This window comes from Hemitrygon akajei, chromosome 10 (assembly GCF_048418815.1).
Source record: "Hemitrygon akajei chromosome 10, sHemAka1.3, whole genome shotgun sequence".
Taxonomy (NCBI): Eukaryota; Metazoa; Chordata; class Chondrichthyes; order Myliobatiformes; family Dasyatidae; genus Hemitrygon; species Hemitrygon akajei.
Window position 1 is genome coordinate 145,634,938 of NC_133133.1, and position 18,576 is coordinate 145,653,513.

At 41.1% G+C, this 18,576-nt stretch overlaps 1 protein-coding gene across 4 annotated transcripts in view; it reads left to right on the forward strand.

Moving 5' to 3' along the window:
• LOC140734775 (ELKS/Rab6-interacting/CAST family member 1-like) overlaps positions 1-18,576 on the forward strand; it is a 766,434-nt gene that overhangs the window by 95,597 nt on the left and 652,261 nt on the right. For all 4 annotated transcript variants that reach the window (XM_073059261.1, XM_073059262.1, XM_073059263.1 and 1 more), the window contains one exon: positions 5,014-5,181. In XM_073059261.1, coding sequence (XP_072915362.1) covers positions 5,014-5,181 — 168 coding nt within the window. The remainder of the gene's footprint in view (positions 1-5,013; positions 5,182-18,576) is intronic.

An 18,576-nucleotide genomic window follows, 5' to 3' on the forward strand; every position in this document is an offset into this window, starting at 1 on the left:
TATTAATATTTCTCGACCTTTTAACATGTGATTCTAACAGGTGAAATTTTAAAAATGCTGTAAGGAACCTGAGCTAGTTTTTTTTAGTATGTGTTAGAGTATAGTGTTTGCAATTATTTTTGTTTGTTTGGATGTAGACTATTTTCTTTATTAGAAATCCACTCCTAAGTTATTTTCATTTAACTAATATCTTCCACTCTGATGCACCATCAATAACTCTCTCTGAGACGTGAAGGCGAGATATCGGCTTTTTTTGACAGGAAGAAAGAACAAGCAGTAGTTGATCACCATACTACATCCTGGAGACTGAGGGCTGGGCTCAGGCCTCAATCGCCTTTATAGCGGGGTCTGTGGGAGGAGCCACGGTCAGTGGGAGGGGCCACAGGAGCAGTCAGCAGGGGGCGTGTTCAGACAGGTATATGTAGTTCACCACACACTCATTAGCACCTAAATACTCTACTTCATAAAAAAACTTCCTTTTGTCTGTGCAAACACGAGGAAATCTGCAGATGCTGGAAATTCAAACAACAACACACACAAAATGCTGGTGGAACACAGCAGGCCAGGCAGCATCTATAAGGAGAAGCACTATGAACGTTTTGGGCTGAGACCCTTCGTCAGGACTGACTGAAAGGAAAGATAGTAAGAGATTTGAAAATAGTGGGGGGAGTGGGAAATGCGAAATGATAGGAGAAGACCGGAGGGGGTGGGATGAAGCTAAGAGCTGGAAAGGTGATTGGCGAAAGTGATACAGAGCTGGAGAAGGGAAAGAATCATGGGACGGGAGGCCTCAGGAAAAAGGGGGGGGGGGGGAAGCACCAGAGGGAGATGGAGAACAGGCAAACAACTAAATATGTCAGAGACTGTATTGTATTACTCTTCCCTACTTTCTATATAATTCTTACAGCTCTCTGCATGGTTTTATTTTGTAAAAATACTTTCCCCTTGTTATTTCTCTGTATTTGTTCATTAGTCTGACTTTGTTTATCATTTTAGTTAAGTAAAGCAATATACTATAAGTATATTTTTTCAATCCAAAATCCCCCGTATTGAGACCCAAATTAGACTTGGTGCAGAAGGGCATAGATTGGAGAGGCAGGTAGCCTTTTTTCGTGTCGTTTTCAACCATTCTATCCATGACAAGAGCTTAACATGTGAACCAAGGAAACAATTCAAAAGTATTTTATAAACCAGCAAAGTCCTGACCTGTGTGGGCTCTAAATGGAGAAGAACAATTACGACAACATTGGGAACTCATTGTCTGTGTACGAAGCACACAGAAGTGAAGGAAAAAAGATCAAAAAAACTTATTGCATATTCTTTTGTCTTATCAGATAATGCATTTAGGGTAGTGCAACATTTCTTTGGACTAATTTCCATCTTCCACCTGAGGAAACCATTCAACTAATTTTAAAAAATTTATACATTTATGGGATTTACTGTCCATCCCTAGTTGCCCTTGAGAAGGTGGTGATAAGCTGCCTCCTTGAACCGCTGCAGTCTCTGATGTGTAGGTACACCCACAGTGCTGTTAGGAAGGAAATTCCATGATTTTGACCCAGCAACAATGAAGGCAGGATAATATATTTCCAAATCAAGATGGTGAGTGATTTGGAGGAGGATTTCCAAATGGTGGTGTTCCCAGGTATTTGTTGTTCTCGTCCTAGATGGTAGTGGTCGTGGAATGAAGGAATTTCTTTACTTCATACTGAAAACTGTATGGCTAATCTGTGAATTTCTTTGTCCTGTCCGCTATATACAAGTCTAAATCATTAATAATCAAATTCAAAATGCAGAGTATCGAATACAGAGCCCTGTAAAGCTAAAATGGTAAAAGCCTTGCAGTCATAAATAATTTGTTGGCTACTAACTTCCAACCAGAGTTGATTTTGAATAAAAACTGTCACTCTCTCCTTTTTGTCTCAAAGGCTTTTGCATTTTTGACCATTTGGCCACATGGAATCTTGTCAAAAATTGTGTTAAAATCTTACTGAGTAGCATCCAGCAGACTGCATTATTGACCCTCTCCTTACTCAAGCTATTCAGACAAATCCATTTCAAAAAAACACTAATTATTACCTTGATATATGCCTTTCGACATGAGAGTTTTTATACACTTTGACCAGTTGATTCCAGCAATTTGTTCTCTGCCAAAGATTGATTCCTTTTAAACAACTGTGTAACGTTAACAGTCTGCTGGCACCAGTCCTAAGTCTAGAAGGGTTGGAAAAAATTGCAGTACTGTAAACTACTATAATTTATACCATTGCTCCATTGAATACCATTGAATAGCCTAGAATAAATTTTAACCCATGTGATTGATTTATTTTCAAAGATGCTATACCTCAGCATATTTCCGCTCTTTCTATCCAGCCAATATTGCACCATTATCCTCCTAGATAATTTTCATAAATGAAAAGCCTTAGAAACTGGACTCAGTAGGAAGAGAAAGAAATGCTGGAAGACCTCTAAGCGAAATAATGTATAGTTTTCAGAGCACAGCTATAGAGAGGAGTGAGATGTAAAGCAGAAGGCAAAAAATGGATGGGTGAAAGCAAGATCATGTCAGGGGGCATGAGTACTATCCATTAGCAAGGTATTTTAAAGAAATGGGGTGATAAAGGGACATGAGTATGATGATGGTAAGTGAAAGTGCAATTTAACTGAAGTTGAAAAGATGATGTTTATTCCAGAAGCTTGCAAAATGTCTAGACAGATGAGAATGTCATTCTTCTATTTTACATTTGGCCTCACTGTAGCAGTGAAGGAGCCCCTAGAGAGATGTGTCAGAATGAGAGTGGGATTGAGAATTAAAATTACATATAATAGAAAGCTTGAAATCATCCTGTGGACTGGGATCTTCAGAATGTGATCATCCAGTCTGTGGTTGGTTTCTTCAAAGGAGAGGAGACTGTGTATACAAAATACAGTGGGTAAGATTGAATGAAATGCAACTGAGTAATTATCTCATACATGGTTGTTTGGATCCCTGCATGAGAGAAAGGAAAAGATGGATGGACAGGTGTTGCATTTCTGGTTGCATGGGAAGATTTCATTGGATTGGAAGTGATGGGTGGAATAGAAGATCAGACTGGGGAGTCTGAAGTGAGTATTCCCTGCAAAATACCAAAAAAAGGGAGGTGTGATTAATGGAATCACGTTGGGCTGGTAAAAAGCCAAACATTAAATAGCAATGGGGATAGTGTAGAATCTTAAAGTAAACCATGAAGAGAATGTCCTCAGAAACTAATTTCAGACATTAAGACAATTTGTGGAAGAATAGAATACCCCTGAAATAAATATCATAATCCAAGTGTGGATCCTTTCTATCATTGCAACTAGTTTAGTCTTTTTTTTCTTCCCTTCAGGAGCTGAAGATTTTGCTAGTGTTGTCTCTTTAGTTAATTGTCTATTGAGTGACATCCTCATCTTTCTCCAAGGCCTATAAATTATTTTCCTTTCTGATAGCAACACAAATCTTTGTCTCATATATGAAACCTGTAGTCTGTATTTTCAGTGTCTGATTTCTCCTTTCCTTCCACACTTACCCCTTTCCACCCCTCAGTGCATGGATAAAAAAGTGATTCACGAGGAAAACATTGGCTAAAATTTGAAACTTGAGAGGACAATGTATTTCTTCCTCTTTAAACTTCTATTTTCAAACATTATTTGAGTGGAGGATACAGGTGAAGTGATATAATTTGATTTGAACCCACATGTCTGGGCAGGTTAGTTAATGATTAAGACCAAATACACCACAAGATGAAGCCTAGTTACTGACAGGTCCTTGGATTAGATCATCTTACAGAAGTGCAGCTTTGGTCCTGAATGGAGAACAGATTGTAGGGCTTGTCAAAGTTCAAAGTAAATTTATAATCAAAGAATTTATATGCTTCCATATGCTACCTTGAAATTCCCATATACTACCTTGAAATTCATCTTCTTGCAGGCATTTAATTCACCAAAGAAATACAGTAGAACTATACAAAACACTATACGTAGGCAGACGAAGACTGGCAAACAGTCGATGCGGGGAATAAAGGACAAACTGCAAATAAAAATAATAGAGAATATGAATTGTAAAAGTTCTTGAAAGTGAGTCTGTAGATTGTATAATTAGTTCAGAGTTGTGGGGAATGAAGTTTTTACATGCTGGTTCAGGAATCTGATGGTTGTAGGGTATTAACTGTTCCTGAACTTGGTGGTGTGGGACTAAAGGCTTCTGTACGTCCTGCCCAGATGGTAATAGCACAAAGAGGGCATGGTCTGGTTGGCAGGGGTCTTTGGATGTTGCCTTCTTGAGTTAGTGCACTATGTAAATGTACTCCGTGGTGGGGAGGACTTTGCCTGTGATGGACTGGGCTTGTATCCACTATTTCTTGTAGCCTTTTCCTGGTGTTTCCATACCAGGCTGTGGTGCAACCATTTAGGATACTCCCCACTGTTTATCTATTGAAGTTTGTCATGGGTTTTAGTTACATGCCAAATCTTTGCAAACTCCTATATTAAGTATACAGCCCAGCTCATCTGTAGATGTGAACTGCCCACTATTCAGGATGTTTACAGAGACAGGTGTTTAAAAAGGACCCGAAGGATCATTGGGAACCAGAGTTACCCCACCCACAAACAGTTCCAGCTGTACCATCTGGGAAACTGTTCAGCAGCATTAAAGCCAGGACCAACAGGCTCTGGGACAGCTTCTTCCACCAGTCCAAAAAACTGATTAATTCATGCTACCACAATTCTATTTCTAAGTTATATTGATTGTTTTGTGGTATATCTTACAATACAATTACTATAATTTGCACATTCAGATGGAGACATAATGTGAAGATTTTTGCTCCTCATGTTTGTGAAGGGTATAAGAGATAATGTGAATTTAGTTCGAACGCAAGGGAGAGAGAGACTGGTCAAATGCCAGTTTGACTGGTCTCTTTGTATAGTACAATGCATTTCCAGTTTTGGCAAGTGGTTGAGAGAGGAACTGTAATCTCATTCGCCTGTTTCTTCCAGGTTGATGCATTGCGTTTACGCCTTGAAGAGAAGGAAAGCATGTTGAATAAGAAGTCTAAGCAGATGCAAGAGATGGCTGAGGAGAAGGGGACCCTGTCTGGAGAAATTCATGATCTCAAGGACATGATGGAAGTTAAAGAGCGTAAAGTTACTGTCTTGCAGAAGAAGGTAGATAAACAGATTAAAATTTTTGTTAAGTGGGGCATTAGATGAAATGCAAGTTACATTCATTGCTTGAAAAGGGTAATAAATATGTTTTTAATGTGCTGAAAAGAGTATAATTTGAAAAATGTGGCCTCTGCTCTACATTTTCAGTTCCATCGTATACATGGTTTACCTATATTTAATCAACAGATTGTATCTAATGATTGCTTTCACATGAGCAGTAATGTTAAGTTAAATGGGGCAAGTTGGCAATTTGGACTAGCATTAAGCAATTGATTGTTGCATTTCAATACATAAACTGTTTGAACAATCCATTTGTATACAAACATTTCAAATGTGACTGTTTTCAGTCTATGCTGTATAGGGGCTCCCCAGGTTATGAATTGTTGTGGATAAATCTCAGGAGCAGCCGACAATAAGTCAGGCTGACTCAGAGAATTGTTTCAGACTAAAGGACTTTATTGATATCACAGAGAGCCTCTTGTACCTAAAAGCGGTGCTTAGGGGCTCTGCTTAGCTCTCAGACACGCTTCATTATATAGACACAGCATACGTAACTAAAAGCACTTAACAATAACATTGCTTGACTCTGAACTTAGAACTAGATTGTAACAAACAATCTGGCTTTGAATTTAGGACTTAATTGCAACGTACAAGAACATTACGTAAATGCGGCGCCACAACACCCTTGTTGCAATGACTTAAGCTAAATTCTAAGACTTGCAAGGACTTTAGCTAAATTTTAAGAGCATTCACAAGTAATCAGGTTAACCCCTACATATCCAAAGAGTCTTAAATTCTTCCACAATTCCCTCCTTGTTGATCCTTTCAGATCAACATTGCTCATGAGGTATTTCCTTCTCTTCCTCGTAGGGGAGTTCATATCCCTCCAGAAAGGGTCTTTCTTTGCCAGGGTGTACCTCTTCTCCCCACCAGTTTCAATGACTGTGCACTTCTCTCACTATCTGGGGTACCATGGGGATATTTTCAGGTCTGTGTAAGGTTCTTCTTATTAACTTGTAACAACACAATCGTAATGCTCCACACACACAGCACCCTAAAACACCTATCATTACCGCTATAATTATAACCATATAACCACATAACAATTACAGCACGGAAACAGGCCATCTCGGCCCCTCTAGTTCGTGCCGAACGCTTACTCCCACCTAGTCCCACCTACCTGCACTCAGCCCATAACCCACCATTCCTTTCCTGTCCATATACCTATCCAATTTATTTTTTAAATGACAAAATCGAACCTGCCTCTACCACTTCTACTGGAAGCTCGTTCCACACAGCTATCACTCTCTGAGTAAAGAAGTTCCCCCTTGTGTTACCCCTAAACTTTTGCCCCTTAATTCTCAGCTCATGTCCTCTTGTTTGAATCTCCCCTACTCTCAATGGAAAAAGCCTATCCATGTCAACTCTATCTATCCCCCTCATAATTTTAAATACTCTATCAAATACCCCCCCTCAACCTTCTACGCTCCAAAGAATAAAGACCTAACCTGTTCAACTTTTCTCTGTAACTTAGGTGCTGAAACCCAGGTAACATTCTAGTAAATCTTCTCTGTACTCTCTCTATTTTGTTGACATCTTTCCTATAATTTGGTGACCAGAACTGTACATAATACTCCAAATTTGGCCTCACCAATGCCCTGTATAATTTTAACATTACATCCCAATTCCTATACTCAATGCTCTGATTTATAAAGGCCAGCATACCAAAAGCTTTCTTCACCACCCTATCCACATGAGATTCTACCTTCAGGGAACTATGCACCATTATTCCTAGGTCACTTTGTTCTACTGCATTCCTCAATGCCCTATCATTTACCATGTATGTCCTATTTTAATTAGTCCTACTAAAATGTAGCACCTCACACTTATCAGCACTAAACACCATCTGCCATCTTTCAGCCCACTCTTCTAACTGGCCTAAATCTCTGCAAGTTTTGAAAACCTACTTCATTATCCACAACACCACCTATCTTAGTATCATCTGCATACTTACTAATCCAATTTACCACCCCATCATCCAGATCATTAATGTATATGACAAACGACATTGGACCCAGTACAGATCCCTGAGGCACACCACTAGTCACCGGCCTCCAACCTGACAAACAGTTATCCACCACTACTTTTTGGTATCTCCCATCCAGCCACTGTTGAATCCATTTTACTACTTCATTATTAATACCTAACGATTGAACCTTCCTAACTAACCTTCTGTGTGGAGCCTTGTCAAAGGCCTTACTGAAGTCCATATAGACAACATCCACTGCTTTACCCTCATCAATTTTCCTAGTAACCTCTTCAAAAAATTCAGTAAGATTTGTCAAACATGACCTTCTGCGCACAAATCCATGTTGACTGTTCCTAATCAGACCTTGTCTATCCAGATAATTATATATACCATCTCTAAGAATACTTGCCATTAATTTGCCCACCAGTGACGTCAAACTGACAGGCCGATGATTGCTAGGTTTACTCTTAGAACCCTTTTTAAACAATGGAACCACATGAGCAATACACTAATCTTCCGGCACCATCCCCGTTTCTAATGACATTTGAAATATTTCTGTCAGAGCCCCTGCTGTTTCTACACTAACTTCCCTCAAGGTCCTAGGGAATACCTCCTGGTTTAGTTGCATTAGCATATCCAATCGGTCTATAGTTGCGTATCACAAGTACATCCGCCACTATTGTTCCTACCCATTGACTTAATCATGTTCTAATCTACATCTCTTAGCTACCTCTCATTAACACACCATTGTCTTCTACATTCTTAAGATTTCATTCTCCTACTAAATTGGATACATGCATAGCAAATAGCAAGTTCAAAGCTGACTACTTAGTTTTGGTTACACAGCAAACTAAATTGGATACATGCATAGCAAATAGCAAACTCAAAGCTGACTACATAATCTACATCTCTTAGCTACCTCTCATTAACACACCATTGTCTTCTACATTCTTAAGATTTCATTCTCCTACTAAATTGGATACATGCATAGTAGATAGCAAGTTCAAAGCTGACTACATAGTTTTGGTTACACAGCAAACAATGCAACTTTTATACTCCAATACTTGGAGACATATACACTCTTATATTCTTTAAAAGCACCAGTACTTCCTCTTCTTTAATCATTATAGTTTCCATAACTACCCTACTTGTTTCCCTTACCTTACACAATTCAATATCCTTCTCCTTAGTGAATACTGAAGAAAAGAAATTGTTTAAAATCTCCCACATCTCTTTTGGCTCCACATATAGCTGTCCACTCTGATTCTCTAAGTGACCAATTTTTATCCCTCACTATCCTTTTGCTATTAATATAACTGTAGAAACCCTTTGGATTTATTTTCACCTTACTTGCCAAAGCAAACTCATATCTTTTAGCTTTTCTAATTTCTTTCTTAAGATTCTTTTTACATTCTTTATATTCCTCGAGCACCTAATTTACTCCATGCTACCTATATTTATTGTAGATCTCTCTTTTCGTGAACCAAATTTCCAATATCCCTTGAAAACCATGGCTCTCTCAAACTTTTAACCTTTCCTTTCAACCTAACAGGAACATAAAGATTCTGTACTCTCAAAATTTCACCTTTAAATGACCGCTATTTCTCTATTACATCCTTCCCATAAAATAAATTGTCCCAATCCACTCCTAAATCCTTTTGCATCTCCTCAAAGTTAGCCTTTCTCCAATCAAAAATCTCAACCCTGGGTCCAGTCCTATCCTTCTCCATAATTATATTGAAACTAATGGCATTGTGATCACTGGACCCGAAGTGCTCCCCAACACATACCTCCATCACCTGACCTATCTCATTTCCCTAACAGGAGATCCAACACTGCCCCTTCTCTAGTTGGTACCTCTATGTATTGCTGCAAAAAGCTATCCTGCACACATTTTACAAACTCCAAACCATCCAGCCCTTTTACAGAATGGGCTTCCCAGTCTATGTGTGGAAAATTAAAATCTCCCACAATCACAACCCTGTGCTTACTACAAATATCTGCTATCTCCTTAAAACTTTGCTCCTCCAATTCTCGCTCCCCATTAGGTGGTCTATAATACACCCCTATAAGTGTTACCACACCTTTCCCATTCCTCAATTCCACCCAAATAGTCTCCCTAGACGAGCCCTATAATCTACCCTGCCAAAGCACTGCTGTAATATTTTCTCTGACAAGCAATGCAACACCTCCTCCTCTTGCCTCTCTGATTCTATCACACCTGAAGCAACAAAATCCAGGAATATTTAGTTGCCAATCACACCTCCTCCTGCACCATGTTTCACTAATAGCTACAACATCATATTTCCAGGTATCAATCCATGCTCTTAAGTTCATCCACCTTTCTTACAATGCTCCTAGCATTAAAATAGATGCATTTAAGAAACTCTTCACCTCTTACTCTCTGTTTATCCCTAACGGTGCAAACAACTTTACTATCTTCTTTTTCTTCCTTCTCCCCTACATCTTCGGTCTGAGCGCTCCCCTTGTCTGTCACCTGCCTATCCTCCCTCACACACTGTCTATTAGCTTTCCCTATTTATGAACTAACCTCCTCCCTCCTAGTCTCTTCAATTTGATTCCAACCCCCCAACCATTCTAGTTTAAAGTCTCCCCAGTAGCCTTTGCAAATGTCCTCGCCAGGATATTGGTCCCCCTAGGATTTAAGTGCAACCTGTCCTTTTTGTACAGGTCACACCTGCCCCAAAAGAGGTCCCAATGATCCAGAAACTTGAATCCCTGCCCCCTGCTCCTATCCCTCAGCCACACATTTATTCTCCACCCCATTTCATTCCTACTCCCACTGTTGCGTGGCACAGGTAGTAATCCCGAGATTACTACCTTTGCGGTCTTTCTTCTCAACTCCCTTCCTAACTCCTTATATTCTCCTTTCAGGACCTCTTCCCTTTTCCTACCTATGTCATTGGTACCTATATGTACCACGACCTCTGGGTCCTCACCCTCCCACTTAAGGATATCTTGGACGCGATCAGGAACATCCCGGACCCTAGCACCAGGGAGGCAAACTACCACCTGGGTCTCCTGACTGCGTCCACAGAATCACCTATCTGACCCCCTAGCTATCGAGTCCCCTATTACTACTGCCTTCCTCTTCCTTTCCCTACCCTTCTGAGCTACAGGGCCGGACTCTGTGCCGGAGGCATGGCCACTGTTGCTTCCCCCAGGTAGGCTGTCCCCCCCAACAGTACTCAAACAGGAGTACTTATTGTCAAGGGGTACAGCCAGTGGGGTACTCTCTAGTACCTGACTCTTCCCCTTCCCTCTCCTAACCATGACCCACTTGTCTGCCTCCCGTGGACCCGGTGTGACCACCTGCCTGGAACTCCTCTCTATCATCTCCTCACTCTCCCTGACCAGATGAAGGTCATTGAGCTGCAGCTCCAGTTCCCTAACACGGTCCCTTAGGAGCTGCTGCTCAGCCCACCTGGAGGCTAGGAGACTCCAGGATCTCCCACATCCGACACCGAGAACAACAAGCTGCCCTCACACTCATAATTCCCCCTTTCCTCAAATAACAGGAAAAATTGAAAACTAAACCTACCTTACCTCGCCTGTTTCTGCCTAAGCCCGTTGAGCCCAAGCCCTTAAGCCTTCACTCTGCTCCCGGCTCCCTCCGCTGCCCGCAAAACGACGCTGCCTGCTGTATAAGGCTGTGTTCCTTTTAAATCTTACGCGCTTCACTGCCTGACGTCACACGCCTGTGCAGTCCTGCCTCTCTTAACTCTGATCAGAAGAAGAAAAAATCAAAATGGCTCCTGCCGCTCTCCCGCTCCGATTCTCAGACTTCCTTCTCCAAATTAAGCCTGTATCATTATCCCATGGGTAATCCAGCTTCCCCAGCCAGAAAACCATCCCTCTATTATTTCCCACCATTTCGTTCCTGAACCAGAATTCTTAAACTGTTTCCCTATCTTCCTAATCTCATAATCTTTCCCTTTGTGTGTTGACTAAGGTCAGTTAAGTTTTCTGAGGCATCGGGTATGTAGGTGCAACATTCTTTCCCTACTGATGCACAGAACCCTCCTTCCCAGGCTAATAATACTTCTCCACTTTCCTGTTTCTTTGTATTTGCCCTCCGATGCTGTTAGGTAATCAATCAATCCCACCCCCAATATGATTATTACCACTACTTCCTTCATGTTAGTCCTCTATTGAGTATATATTTTGTTAATAATCAGTCACTATGTATATAACATGAGGTGCAATTTAGAACAGATTTCTTTTCCAGTCTCTCAATAACACTTGGTTCTTGGTTCCCTGTGCCATTCCTCTCTCTTGGGGAAGATTCGCTCGTTCAGTGTTTTATTTCATCCTTGTCGTGGTGCAACTTGCACCTGCTAGCATGTATTCAATCAGGTTTCTCCTTCACCTTAACGGCTGTATGGGTCGTCAGCAGCACTAGGTAGGGGCCTTTCCACCTGGGAGAGAAAGAATTTTTATTCATTGATCTCACATATGTTTTATCTCCCGGCTTAAACGGATGAATGTTACCTTCAGTTAAAGGTGCCTAGGTGTGCTGGACCCTCTCATACAATTTCCCTGCTTCCTGACACAACGCTTGTGCGTATTTCAGTGTCTTCTCAGCATTACATATTAGCGCTACCTTTTTTGGGGTCATGGGAGGCTTAGTTCCTATTGTCATAGGCCGCCCCATCAAAATTTCATGAGGGGTAAGTCCTGTACTTCTATTCTTCTGATTTCGTAGAGTGTACATGACTAAGGGCATTGCCTCTGGCCGTCTGAGATTGTTTTGCTGACAAACTTTTGTCAAAGCTGCTTTTATTTCCCCATTTGCACTTTCTACCACACCTGAGGACTGAGGCTGGTAGGGGATATACAATTTCTACTGGAACCCCAAGGCTTCTTTCAGTAACTGCACTAATTTATTTGTAAAATGGGTTCCCCTGTCGCTACTTATCCTTAGGGGAACTCCAACCTAGGTATTCCTTTCATCAATATGTTCACCACAGTTCTTGCATCATTACTCCTGGTTGGATAGACCTCCGCCCATCTGGAAAACACGTCTACTATTACCAATATATACTTAAACCTCCTTTCAGCAGGCATATGTACAAAGTCAATTTGCAGGGGCATATCATTGTTGAGTGATGGCATGCTGCATCCCTCCTTTGACCATGTGCCAGGCGACCCAGGGGCAAAAATAAACTATGCGGGCACACTACTCGGACGTCTGGGTAACGCCATAGCCCGGTATTCTGGTAACATGCAGATTTGCTCCAGGCACATTTCTCTTACTGTGAGGCAAGATTTTGGGCTTCCTGCAACTGCTGGACATGAACACACATAGTGAGCTCCTTTCCTCCCGATTCAACTCAAGGGGTCTGTAGCACAGGTTGTTGCTGAAGGGCCACCTGTTTTGCTACCATGTCTGCAAACCGATTCCTCCTTGGAGACCTCATTCTCGGCTAAGGTGTGTGCTTTGCACTTAATTATTACTAAAGTCTGTGGCAACTATATAGCTTCTAAAAGATTCAGTCCAAAGGAGGCGTGTTAATTGCTTTTCCCAACAAGGTGATAAATCCTCTATTTTTCCACAATTGCCCAAAGTTATGTGCTATCCCAAACGCATAACATAAATCAGAATGAACATTGGCAGGTTTTCCTTAGGCCAAAATGCAAGCAAGCTCAGGTAATGGCATAGAGTTCTGCCTCCTGCGCTGATGTTCCTATTGGCAAGGCATAAGCTTCGACTACCTTGTGGATCGTTACTATAGCATACCTTGCCAGCAACAGATCACCTCTTGGGCGGTGCAAAGAGCCATCTATGAAAATAATTAAATCAGGGTTATCAATAGGTTTGCTTCTCAGATCTGGTCGGGGAGTAGTAGTGGCTTCCACTGCGAGCAGATAGTCACGGTCATCACCATCCCGCTGTGCAGATGGTAATGGAACAAAAGTAGCTGGATTAATAGTCTGAGATCTTTTGTACGTACAATTGGATCAAGAGAGAAAAATCACCTCATAACTTGTCCTGGCTGTGGTAAAATGCTGGGTAGCAGCTGAATTCAACAGTAACATTATGGCATGGAGTGCTATCACACTACATGGGTGATCCAATACAATAGGATTTTTTTTTCTACCATTACATTTAGGTCATGGAAGGCTTTCTCCCTTTTGCGTGTCCATTCCATGATCAGGGTCTCCGTTTTCAATGTAGCAGAACACATTACTGTATCCCTCTCCTGGTATTCGGGAATCCACTGTCAACAGTGCCCTACCATGCCCAGGAAAGAAAGAATGTCATTTTTTTGTTTTGGGGGCTGGGACTTTCTTTATTGCTTTTATTCGATCCCTTCCCAAACATCACCAACCTTTTCTGAGCTGGAATCCAAGGTACTGGGCGGTCTCTTGGCAAAACTGCATTTTCTCCACAGACACTCTGTGTCCTCTTCTCGCCAAAAGTTCAAAGAGTGTTAAAGAATCTGTCAGACATTGTGGCTCTGTAGCATATTCTATCAGGATGTTGTCTGCATACTGAATCAGCGTGGACTTCGGACAGCTGGCATTGAGCCAAATCATTTTTAACTGCTGCAGCTTAAACTGCGGGGTTTACTGTATATCCCTGGGGCTGACGTGTCCACGTATATTGCTCATTCTTATAAGTAAAGGCAAATAAATACTGGCTATCCTTGTGCAAAGGTATGGAGAAAAATGCTGAGCACCGATCGACTATAGTAAAGGTACTAGCTCCTGCAGGTATAGAAGTGAGTATAATGTTGGTGTCCAGCACCAGCGGAGCGATAGGAATGACTATCTTATTAATGGCTCTTAGGTCCTGCACAAAATGCCACTCATTTCTCTGGCCTGGTTTTGCAACAGGTAATATAGGGGTGTTACACAGGCGTTGTGTCTTCACCAGCTCCCCTTGCTGCAATGAGTCAATTACTGGAGCGATACCTTCTTCAGCTTCAGTAGCTATACGGTACTGTTTAAAACAGGGCAGTGGCACATTCTTTTTTAGAGTAATTTTATGCTCCGGACCTGTTTGGGCCTGTCCCACATGATTTTTATGTTGGGCCCATTGGTTCCCTGGTACCCGCGCTAAGCCTCTAGGGGGAAGTAGAAGGTCTTCTGCTGGTGGTTGTTGCTTTTTAAAGGTTGTTTCCCGGTCCTCAGACTTTAACATAATTCTCCCCTCCTTTTTGTTAAAGAATTCTATTCGGGTTTCTTGACCCAGTACCGGCAGAGTTATAGTATAAACAGCCTTGGTTTCTCAACCAGTCGTTTTGTCATCGTCCCACTATCTTTAGGCTGGTGGTCTTATGGCCATTGTCAAATGAGGCATGGAGGAGTCCCCTAGTCGGAATCTTTTTTCCTGATCTTCCACTAAGTCTACCAGGAGCCCTAACCCCTTGGGACCAAAATACACATGTGGTGTTGCCTTTAGCTTTACCGTTTAAATAAGGGCGTACAGCCTGATCATCGTGCGGGTCAGTTTGTAAAGTGTAATAGACCATGCAATGGAGCTGCTTCTTTTCTTGGCTGCTATTAATCAAGTATTGCAGATTTTGCATGTAGAGTTTGGCTCATCCTATCAATGTGTCATACAGTCTCTGGACTTGCCAAGCATAGAGAATGCTAACCAGCTGCCAACAGTATAGTATGGGTTCTGAACTGTCCTTTTCTCACCCATTCATTAATTTTAGCATTTGAGGGACCTTAATTTGAGGAAGCTACATGTATATACCTTCAGCTGTACACTGCAGTGTTGCCCCTAATTTACAAAGGGTCTGCGGATTCAGCAGGGGAAGCGGGGCTGTTTTAGATATAATGAAGGTGTCTGTTAAAAGCTTATCCTTCATTCTCTTTTTCTCTTTTCCTGCCTCTTTTTTTTTTGTCTGCCTTTTTGGGTGTTTTTTTTGTCATCTCTAGTACTGCTAACACTTCCTTCAGCTCCTTCAGCTTAAATTCCTCTTTCCTGAGACCCTTCTCTCATTACAGTGATGTCTGCTCCGCTGGGGGTGTCAGGTGCCTGAACTTCTGGCATAGGGGTTTGTAAGGAGTGGGTGCAGGTCATCCCTAGGCAGTTGTCGTCATTATTAAATCTTCTGTTCCACTATTGGGTGCCAGTGGGGCACTGGCCAGTACGGGGAGTTGGAGATAAAGTCCCATGGCAGGTTTTGTTTCAGCCTCAGCCTTCTCTGTTTCAGACTGCTTAATCTCCTTTCTCTTTGGAGGTTAGTGTCTTTTAGCCACCTCCATCCATCGTTTAAAATATCTTAACACGTAATCAGCGTACCAATTTGGGTCACCATCCCCATTTCGGGTGGCGTCCTCCCAGTGCTGGATTAGTTTCAAATTAAAACTTCCCCCATACGGCCAATCCCCATGTGATTACTCATACAAATCACTACTGAATGTTACCGCATAACAATCATCTCCAGTCTCTCTGATTACCATATCCACCGGAGATCCAGGCGGGAGTAAGGAGTCTACTATTTGCTGGTGGTGCCATTTTATCTTTTTAATCTTTTTGGCGGTTTTTTTCCTACCTGCAGTTGAGTGTTCAAAGCCTTCCATCTTACCTCCGGAACTCTTCAGTTTATTAACAGGATCAGTGCTAGCTGATTGACTGCTGCACTTCCCATTTTTCCTGTTTAGGATTTTTATTTCAGTTAAGACAGCACAACGTTTCTATATACACTCTATGTACACAATGAGTGCTCACTGGTGTGTTTCCTCTGTCTTTCCACAGGTCTCTGGGTTTGGTTACGGAATAAATCGGTAGCTACCTTTGTACCCCTATGAGCACCCCCTACCGCCCCCTTTTCAGCTAGGAGACAGCCTACCAGTCTCCCCTTTTCAGCTAGGAGACTGATTTTCCTTCCCAACTTGGAAGGCACCTTTCTGTCTTGCTTCTCCTTTTCTGCCTAGGGTTCTTTTTTGGATCCTGCTCTTATAGCCTCCCCCTTTCAGCTAGGAGACTAAATTAAGGTTCCCATCCTCATCACCAAACTGTGGCGGATAAATCTCAGGAACACTAGACAGAATAAATCAGGCCGACTCAGAGAATTGTTTCAGACTAGAGGACTTTATTACATGATATTATGGAGAGCCTCTTGTACCTAAAAGCGGTGCTTAGGGGCTCTGCTTAGCTTTCAGACATGCTTCATTATATAGACACAGCATACATAACTAAAAGCTCTTAACAATAACATTGTTTGATTGTGAATTTAGAGCTGGATTGTAACAAACAACGTGACTATGAACAGGACAAACAAGAACATTACGTAAATGCGGCACCACAACATCCATGTTGCAAGGACTTTAGCTAAATTCTAAGACTTGCAAGGACTTCAGCTAAATTTTAAGAGCATTCACAAGTGATCAGGTTAACCCCTACGTATCCAAAGAGCATAAATTCTTCCATACTAATGGAAATCTGACCTTGCAAATTCTCTCACACACTTTTAAGGTATTTTTGAAGCTAGTAATGTTTCCATTAGTTAAGGATAGTGTTAGATGATTATTCAATGAAGTAAAAGATTTGTAACAATATATGCAGCATGATATGATTGGGAAGCTATAGACTTCTGACTTGTAAATAAATTGGTTTATGAGTGTTCTCAGAAATTGAACTGACACTTTACCCAATGACTGTCTGTACTCGGCAATGGAGTTCACAAGGCCAGTAGTAATATCTGCAACACTTAATGCACATTTCTATTTGCCATGAAGCAATAAACATATTGGAAACCAAATATTTCCATACAACCCACCCCAATTGACCAGGATTTCAACAATGTGTGCTTAAATGCGAACCAACCTTTCTGGACCCATGTACTCTATCACTCAAGTAAAATTTGGCTTTCGAAAGGCTTAGTCTCTGGAAATCCTAAATCCTTGGAGAAGGTACCTATTTATCTGTGAAAATAAAGGGGAAAGAAATATAACTGAAGATATGGGAAATTTTTAAAAAAATGACAAAAGATGCTAGTAGCCATCCAAAGGCTAATTAATAATGGAGAGAACTGGCAAAGGGTCTAAGCTTAAAGCATTGTATATTATCAGCTCCTCTACAAGTGCAAACTTTTTCTTTGACTTTTGTTAGTGGAAAAAAGTTTAAAATATCTGCTGCCCTATGATTATTCATTCTTGCAAGCCTTCCGGTTCCTTGTTTGTTCATCTGGTTGGAATAGGTGGATTTAAGAGTGAGAGTGAGAATATACACATATCCTTCAACTGATGTTGTATTTTCATAATATGGAAATGTGTTAATTTCACTGTATATACTCAATGAAAATATCTTCCACTATTGCAATATCATATAGATCTGTCTCCCTCACGATGCTTCCCTTTTGCCTTCTTAACTGCTGTTTGGAACAAACTTGAGCAATTAACAAAGCACAGTTGAGTGGCATCTAAGGTCTTGCTAAAATTACTCAAGAATTGTGATGCAGAGATGTGTTTCCTAGTGAAAAAGAAAGCTTTAAATGGAGGATACAGACAATCTAGTCTTTTAGGCAGAGAAACAGAATTTAGTTCAGAGAAATGTGAGGCAATACATTTGAGTTGCAATAAATTAAAGGAATATGCTGGCCCTTCCCAGGTTGTGACAGGGTTCTGATCCTGTGAACTGTTTATAACCTTGACGGTTGCAAGTTGAAATTGTGGCGAGAAACAAAGTTCTCACATGGCGGGACATGCCTCCAGTACTGCAGCAGCCAGAAAACTCATCTTGCTGGTCTCCCAAATATGCACTTGTGTATCCAGGGTGTAGGTATGTTGGGTGTTCATAAGCTGGGAAGGATCTGTGCAACAAATGAAAAGATATTGTGTGATAGATTAAGGAACTTCTAATGCTTATCCACAGATCTTTAAGAATCAGTCAATAAGATAGTTAAAGGAAAAACATCCTATTTGTCTTATTAACTGAGATGGAGTATGAGAGCAGATTGTTATGCGAGTATACATGACACTCTAATTGTTTGAGTGTTTATGTATCTTACTGGTACCACATGACAAGAAAATACGATTGCACTGAGGAGGGAGCAGAGAAGATTACAAAGATGTTGCCAGAATCAGAAATTTGTGGCTGTGAGGAAAAATTGGATAAACCAGATTACTCTGGTTAGATTAGAGGATACCAATGTTCCCTCTAATTTTTAGTAGTCGGTGTACGCAAAAATCTTATGTTGTGCAAATTTTTTTCCTGTGACAAAAGTATGTGCGCACTGAATACACACATGGCACAGTTTATGTAGGTTTACAAAATATTTGACATAAAACTGCACAGAATAACAACAAAATAACATATATATGTAAGTCACTCAGGTATTTTTTCTCTCTCCTGCCTTTGGCATTTACCCATTCTTTGTAAGCTG